This window comes from Poecilia latipinna, unplaced genomic scaffold, assembly GCF_001443285.1.
Source record: "Poecilia latipinna isolate Pla-1442-1.1 unplaced genomic scaffold, P_latipinna-1.0 Scaffold364, whole genome shotgun sequence".
NCBI classification, from domain to species: Eukaryota; Metazoa; Chordata; class Actinopteri; order Cyprinodontiformes; family Poeciliidae; genus Poecilia; species Poecilia latipinna.
In genome coordinates this window covers 596,095-604,776 of record NW_015112980.1, presented here as the reverse complement: position 1 = coordinate 604,776, position 8,682 = coordinate 596,095, and the positions used below count along the sequence as shown (strand labels likewise).

Sequence of the window (8,682 nt, the reverse complement as noted above, 5' to 3'; positions counted from 1 at the left end):
TTTTGTTTTGTTTTGTTTACAAAAACACACACATGGTATTTTAATGTGCTTAATGGAAAAAATCCACTGACCTCTGGACAAATTCGGTGCATCTCTTCCCTAAAAGTTGTCAGCAGTTTTCTACGTTCACCCAGCAGTTTTTTTTTTGTTTTCTATTTCACATGAATAGGAAATCTGTGTCCTCTTCTGGCAGCTTCAGGTACTGCATTTGTATATTGATTAAACCTGCTTAGAGGGCATAATGTGAAAACCGAACACTTGTTGAGATCAAGCCAAGCTGTTTAATGTAAAATATCAAAGAGCTTAAGTTTCTGGTGTTTCTTTGAGAATCTAATCTCTGCTTTCTGTTAAATAAATTCCTTAATTTGTAAGAATCTGGGCAAAAGTTTTAAGGAATCTTATGTCCAAATACAACTCTGGGTTATTACTGAGTAATTTTACTCAAATAAGAGCAGCAATACTTCATAATAAAACTACTGAAGTGAAATTAAAAAGTACATTGAAGTAAAAATATCCTAAAAGTAATTTTTTCCCCCCCAAAAAAGTTAAAGTATATCCACTCATCTCTGGGTATGATTGAACTTTGCACCAATCTGATGGTTAAATAACAGATCAAATACAATAAATGTATTTGTTGTTTAGTTTATATGTCTATTTATTTATTCAACATTGAAGCAGCAAAAAGTGTTTTTGAATTGTAATTAATTACAAACCCCATAGGTTCGATCTCTGAAAATGAAGATCCTGCCCTCCATCTCCTCGGATTCGATGGGAATGGGATCGAACTCCAAGCATCAGCTCCGTCTCTACATTACCGTGGCAACCGCCGTCTTCCAGCCAATCATTATCTACTGGTTAACGTCTCACTTAGTCAGGTGACCGTCAGGTTAGAAGGTTAAGACTGTTTGTGCTCTCGCCCTTTTACTGTTTTTGTTGACAAACGGAGAACATTTGTTTGGTGTTGAGCTGCAGCGTATTTACGAAGCTTTTCCGCTTCATCGAAACGAGCAGAATGTGTGAAATGAAGCGCCTCTGTCTGCTGCTTGGTTGTAAAGTAACGCTGGTAAATTATTGTTTTTTTTAAACACCCAACTAAAAGGGCTCCAAGGTTTTAACATCAGATCTGATTCTGTGCAGATTAGCTTTCGTATCATGTCTCTGGACATGTTTCTCAGTGTTTAAACCAAACGGTACGCCCAGCTCCTATTTTCTTTTTATTTATCTACATTTGACAAAGCATGATAAAGTTTGGATTTTGTGTGATGAAAAAAATAAACAAATATATAGCTTTGTGTATCTACTTTTTTTCTCTGTGTTAATATTTCTCCTGTAAAGATGTAATAAAATCTAATTTGATTTTATAGTGCTTACGGGAAGTGACAATCCAAATTAAGGGAAAGTCAATGGACATCCTGGAATCCATTCTCCACTCATCTGAAAACCAAAAGCACCCAAACTAAAGGGAAATGAATAAATTGTTTCAGATTAGCAACAAAACATCTTTGGAAATAAGGCTCCAGAGTCCAGTTTTTGAGTTACATGTTTTATCAACATTATCCCATTCGAAATAAAGGAAAAAATGATTTTATTTCTATTTTTTTCCTCACAAACTCAAACGTTTTTAGCTGGACGATCGTACTTCATTCAGCCTCTGTATTTCTTGGATTTGCTGCAGGAACAGCATGTTTGATTATCTCCTATAATTTTTCTGTTGTATCAAGATATGGGAATAAGGATCCAATTTGGTACCACATATGAAAGCGTCGAAAAGATCTGAATTAATCAATTTAGACTGACATGAAAGTCACATTTGTCCTGAGGTTTTGTCACTGTCGCTGTAACACTGACTGCGACAGGAGACTCTTTCTGTGCACTGCCTGCATCTACAGCACCTTCTTTTTTCTTTTTTTTCTTTTTTTTAAGAAAATCAGATGTCACAATGTAAGTTACATTTAATTTCTTTCTGGGATTAATAAAGTATTTTTGAATTAAATGATTACTTCTACTTTTAGATTTAATGAAAACAAATCCCTTCCATTCAAATCCGGCATTTTGGAGAAAAGAAAATAAAACGTTTCTTTTCTTGTTGGGGTTGTATTATGACTCTTCCTACGGTTTGTAGCCATATTTAAAGTTTTTTACACCTATTTGTTACTGCGGCGGGGTTGCGCACGGGAGCGCGCAGCACGCAGAGCGTTCTCTGCGGTTTCCATGGTTACGGCAGATATCAACAGGGCACGGAGGAAGAGGTGTCCGGCTGCGACTCTTCACGTTTTGACCCGTCCGGGTTTTGCCTTAAACATTCCTCCCGAACCTGCTGGACTTCTGATGAGAGTCGAGCTCCGGTTGACTGATCTTTGTTGGTATCTGGTGAGTAAAAAAATTATTTTTTTGCTTTTTAAAGAGCGAACAGCGCCGACATGGGGGTTACCTGTGAGGAGAAAGGCGGCTTTCTTGTATAGCTAAATGAAACTTTATATTGTTCCGCCATTTGCCTCCTGCCCCACAATAGAGCCATGTGGCTTCATACAAAGTTTTAGAGCGTCATAAATGCAGCTTATGATAGTCCTGGTTAGGCTGAAGCATATAAATTTATTTTCGCAGCATCTTTAAAGATCAAGGTTTAAGTTGATGGGAACGTGAGTCTGGACTTTGGACAAAGAAAGGATGCTCATCAGAGGGGAACGGCTGGCCATGATGTTACTGTTCTAACCTGGGATTATCAGAAAAGATTCTTAAAGTGGTACTTTAATGTAAACAACAGAGGATTTTTAGGTGCTAGATTAACACAAAGTACTGCAAAAATATATATTTAATACATTTTACAAATACATCTAAAAAAGATATCCTGCTTTGCACACACACACACACACATATATGTGTGTGTATATATATATATATATATATATATATATATATATATATTATATATGTGTGTGTGTGTGTGTACTGTAACAAGTGAATTTCTGCACAGTGGGATTAATAAATGACTTTTTCTCTCTTCTTTCCTTTTCTCTTCTTTTTTTTTCCATTCCATTGGCTTGATACCTGTTAGTTGATTTTTGTTTTACCATATTTGCTTAAGCCATCACTGAGTAATTTTATGAGATTGTTTTAGAAAAACAGAGTATCTTTAGTCAGTGGCTTCAGTTTGTATTTGCTGCAATACAAACTGCTGCAGGAGATCTTTCCTGCCCACTACCATGACCATCTCTACAACATTTATTTTTAATAATTTTGAATTAAAACTAGCTACAGCAGCATGTGGGATCAGTAAAGTATTTCTGAATTTCTGTATTTTGCAGCCAAGCAGCTGAATGAGTCTGGATCTGACAGAAATGAAGAACAGCTCTCACACGCTGCCACCTTTCTCCTCGTCTCCCACTGCTCTCGGAGGCTCTCTGACCTTGACCTCCTCACCTCCGTCTCTCCCTCTGTCACCCGTCTCGTTCCCTCCGTCCCCCATCTCTCTGTCTCCGGCTGCAGCGGAGTCCGCTCGTTCGTCCTCTCCTGTTTCACACCTCGCCGCCTCTCAGTGCCTCGAAGGACGCGGCTTGGGACATTGGGACACGTCCGACCAGGATGATCTGACCTGTCTAAACTGGCTGCACCAGAGGGGCGACCTGCTGCCCCTGCAGCCTCTGACCAAAGTGACTCCGTTACCCCGGCAACAGCCCGGGCAGCTTCCTCCTCCTCCTCCTGCGGCGGCGGCCTCCTCCAAGCCGCCGTACTCCTTCAGCAGTCTCATCTTCATGGCGATAGAAGATTCTCCTCAGAAGAGGCTCCCGGTGAAGGACATCTACGGGTGGATCGTGAGCAACTTTCCATACTACAGGACGGCCACCGGCGGCTGGAGGAACTCGGTGAGACACAACCTGTCGCTGAGCAAGAGCTTCCGTCGCATTCAGAGGGACAAGAGCCAGGTGTGTGCACAAAAGTCAGTTGAAATTATACGACTGAGTCCAAATGTTTATATTATATGAAAGTAACCCTGTCGCAAAATCAATGAACTGCATTGAAATTATTTTAATTTGCCACGTCTTTCTCTCTTTCTACCAAAAACTGGATTACAAAAGTCTTCAGTCTGATGGATTTGTCTCAACTAGACCATTTTTATGAAGGGAAATATTGTTTACAGAGACTTCGTAATTCATTTTATTTGTTTTGTTTGCTTATTTTTGAATATTTAAAATGTCTTCCAGTTCAAATGTTAAAAGTTCCATTGAAATTAAAGTTTATTGATCTTTGAAAGGTTGAACTTGAATTATTATGTAATTATCATTTTGTTACTTTAAAATGGTCTCAAGACAACAATATTATCGGATATCATTGGACAATTTATCATCCAGCCAAATTTATTATCGTGACATGCCTACGGGCAATTTAGTTTACAGAAACATCATAATAATTTTATTTAATAGTTTCAGTTGTGTTTTTTTATTTCTATTTTATTTATTGTTTTTTGTTGTCATGTTTTATTTTGGTGATTTTAAATATCCTCCAGTTCCAGCGTTTAGTTTTCAATACATTCACTGACCCGCACAGCATTTTAGGGGATGTAGACAGAGGAAAGGCTTTAGCTGCTCAGCCTCCAACAGCTAGCTCAGTAAGGTTAGCAGAATCAACTAAATCACTCGCTCTTTGGTTACCTAGCAACTCACTCGCTCTTCGGTTACCTAGCAACAACCAGCTGAGTAACTTGGCAGCAGCAGTTCCAGGTTCTGCCATTGTGCCTCATAATTGCTTAAAAATAAAAAACAATGACGTGAAGTGAAAACTGTGGGTAAAACAGGAAAGGTCATATGTATTTCAGATATTTAAAATAAAAAACTAATCAATAACTAACAGTTAACAATTATCAATACTGACTGATATGACAGGCTTATATTTTGTGTTTTTCTGCCATGTTGTCCAACTGTATTACTTGAAAATAGAATATAATTTTACACATAAAATTATATTCAATAAAATTATATCAATATTATTGTTTATCACAATAATTACTGGAAAAATGTATCACCCAGCTAGATGTGTTATGAAAGTGTACGTGTGTGTTTTGCTGCAGTCGGTGGGGAAGGGGTCGCTGTGGTGTGTGTGTCCAGAGTATCGGCTGGCGCTGCTGGAGGGTCTGAGGAAGACCCACAGCTATCACGGCTCCAGCAGCTGTCTGATCAACAAGCCTGTACTGTGAGTTCAATCAAAACATGAGTAATTTAGGGCTGAAACAATTAATCTTGTTAGGAGAATTTCTTTCGCTGCAAATGCATCCAAACAATAAACTACAAATGATCAACAGTAATGCTGTTATTACATTTTAGACAATAAAGTTTTAGGAATTATTAGTGTATTTGCTTCTATTAATGTACGTCAAACATTGTGTAAAAATGCTTTAGTAGTTAAATGAAAAATCTGTAGACTGTGCCAAAGTTTTTATCTGATTAGTCGTCAGAATAATCAATAGAATAATTGATTACTAAAATAATCAAGGTGCAGCCCTACTGTAAATGTCAGATGATTATTTATTCATTATATTACTACATTATATTATTCTTCAAATTTGGTTTACCTCAGAAAGGGACTCTCAGTCCAACTTCAGTCAGAAGTTTCTTCAAATTCAATGTAATACAGACTGCTACAGGAGGTAATTCCTGCCAACAGCCATCACTATCTACAATAATTCTTTGAAGAATCTGAATTAATATGGAGTTATTTTATTTTCCTATGGGATCATTTATTTATTTTTGAATTTGAATAAAGAGAAATGCATGGATGAGTTACTCTTGATCTTTTTTGGTCAGTAGTCCTTTAAACCTGGAAATGTTCTTCAGGTGATAGAAGACCGATTTTGTAACTTTATGTGTCTCTGAAGGTTCATTGTCTGAGTCCACCAGATTTCCAGTGGTAAGAACAGTAACAAAAAAGAAAACCACAAGAGGGCAGTTAGTTGCTATATTTTATTTAGTGGTTTAATAGTAAAGTGGTAAACTTGTCAGATTTTTATCAGTGGAAAAGATTTAAAATTATAATTACTGAACTACTTTTCAAAAGTATTTAAAAGTATTTTTAAAAACATAAGCTGTTTTGTTCCCTATCATCTCTCACTCCAGGTACAATCTGAGGACTTTCTAAGTAATTTTACACTTTTACAAGTGTTTTTATTTTTTTTTTTTTAATTTATTTTATTTGTATTTATTTATTATTTATTTATTTATTGTCTTGCGGTTTCATTTGCAGGTTAGATGGAACCAGCTACGAGGTGCCTGCAGTGTGCGACACGGTGGAGATCTCAGGTTGGTACCGACACCAGCGTCACGTTTCTAAAAAAAAAAAAAAAGACACGGACCGAGTCGTTTGGGGGCCTCTCCTAAAACCCAGAGCTCTCCGCCAGGGAAGAAGCAGCTTTCTGTGGCATTTTTATCACGGCTTTTTTTCAGCGCGCGCCATTGTTCCAGTGTTTGTTTTCTGTTGCCGTGGCAACCGCCTTTCTTCGTCTTAGCAACGGGCTTCGTCATTAGTCTGCTGTGTTTTAAGCCTAAATCTCTTTACGCAATAATTTGCTTTGTGAAGTGTTTAATTACTGCTTTGTTACATATCCTGACTCTTAAATAGACTATTGATGTTACGATTTTAGTGATTAATCTTTCTTATTTTCTTCTTTACCTCCTGCAGACTCTCTTTCTCACGCCCTGCTCCTTTCTAGTTCCTCTCCCCAAATGCACACGCCTTTCTCCGAAGACCTGCCGTGCCCTTTGACCCCGGATCACGAGGAGCTGGTCACCATGGAGCCGCACGAATACCAGCCGCACGAAGTCAGCGAAGACACCGAAAAGGACCCGCTGTCCGACAGCGGCTACATCGAGCTGCACTACTACGAGTCCGACCAGTGCCAGTACCTGGTGCTGCCCAGCGAGTCTGAACTGGACCTGGAGACTGTGGAGATCCTGCAGCTAGACGTGGAGGCCCAGGAAGCTGCCGGGTCCCTGTTGGACCTGGCAGGTGGTGTATATTAGCTCAATTAACCCAGATGTTTCAGTCATTAACTCATGTTTCCCCTTTAGACTTTATTGTATTATGAGATATTAAAAAGGAATTAAGTAAAAATCCTCCTGTATTCAGGCACTTTGAACGCCCATCCTGAACTCTTAGATCATACGGAAACAGATCAGAAAATGTTTTTAAAACTTGAAGTATTAAAAGTTCAGTTTTACAGTGTTTGCTGTAATGTTTCTAACAGTTCGAGCTAGGGGTGCACCGATTGCATTTTTATTGCCGATAATGATGTTTAAAAAGGCTGACCTGCTCATACCAATTTTTATTTTTTTTTGTATCTGAAAAAATATTGTTGTTAGCAAGTATCGGCCGAAATTAAAGAAATCTGGTTCGATTCATCGGTGCACCCCTATTTCGAGCTCAGCAACCTCAGGGGTGGAAAGAGCGCTTCCAAGCCGAGACGACGTAATGTTGCTATTACATCTTGGTTAAAGTTTCTTACAGTCAACCATTAAGTTTAACAAATAAATACCACATCAAGGCATGAACACTTAGTTACAAAATTGCATTTTCTAATAGATAGTTCTAATAAATGTATGTTTTTCTGTTTCCTTTTCTGAAAAAGGTTTCTAAAAGTATTTTTGGCAATAAAGTATATTTAATTTATTATGTACTTATTAATCATAAATGTACTGAGGAAGTATGGAAAAGCACTAGAAGAATAACAGTAAAGTATTGGTAGTAATATTTATATAAATAATCTCTTTTCTGTTATCTGATCCTGTTTGTTAGAGATGTTTTTGATGTTATGTATGTTTTTAAATCCCAGACTTCCTTTGTTCTTTATAATTTTAAGACTTATAAGCTAAGCTGTCATTAAACAGCATTAGTTTCTTTGTAAGTGTAACACTACCACTGCCATTTAGTTTAAAAACAATAAGTTGGGCTAAAACCTTTTTTTTTTTTTTGTAAATTCAGTGTTTCTCATTTTCTGTTCTGTGAAATAAAATCTTTATCTTGTTTGGTCAAGATAATATTTTTGTCTTCTCTTTTTTCATAATTTCTTAGAAATGAATTACAGATAGATCGTACAAAATCACCAAATTAACAAAATAAAGACTTGAATTCATGTGTGATTTCATCTTCTACAACTCTCCTTTTTAAAAGTACTGTACCTTTTTCTAAAACACTATTATTAAAAGTATTTCAGTAGTAAAACATATCTATTGTTACTTACTAATTTATCCTGGTAATAACATTTTTAGTTGTATTCCATTTCAAATATTCTCTTTTCTATATAATTTGACATCTATTCAAAATGTATTTAATTCACTTAAGTATTAATTTTTTATTTCTGTTTTTAGCTATGTGTTCTCCAATATATATATTCCTTTAAAATGTCAGTTTTTAGTTTTTTGCTTGTCACAGATATTTTTAAGTTACTCTAAATATAAATGTACATTTATTCGATAGTAAAAATTTTGTTTTTTGCGTTTTTTAAACAATGAGCAAAGAGACTTTATTCATAGTCTAATGTTAACAATGCAGTTTAAAAATATATTAATGAAAAAAAAATTGGATTAATTAAAACAAGCGAGGGGGAAAAAGTCTGAAGATTTATGATGTGTCGTGATGAATGACGTCACTCTTATGTTGGTTAATTTAACAACAGCAGAGGGCGCTACAGCTACG

General features: G+C 36.6%; 1 protein-coding gene across 1 annotated transcript; it reads left to right on the top strand.

Annotated features, from left to right (window-relative positions):
• Positions 1–2,225: 2,225 nt before the first annotated feature.
• On the top strand, positions 2,226–7,985 carry LOC106949817 (forkhead box protein N2-like). The gene is made up of 5 exons (XM_015036332.1): positions 2,226–2,370; positions 3,306–3,923; positions 5,066–5,187; positions 6,235–6,290; positions 6,670–7,985. The coding sequence occupies exons 2-5, from the start codon at positions 3,318–3,320 to the stop codon at positions 7,008–7,010; spliced, it is 1,125 nt and encodes a 374-aa protein (XP_014891818.1). The 5' UTR covers positions 2,226–2,370; positions 3,306–3,317; the 3' UTR covers positions 7,011–7,985.
• The last annotated feature ends 697 nt before the right edge of the window (positions 7,986–8,682 follow it).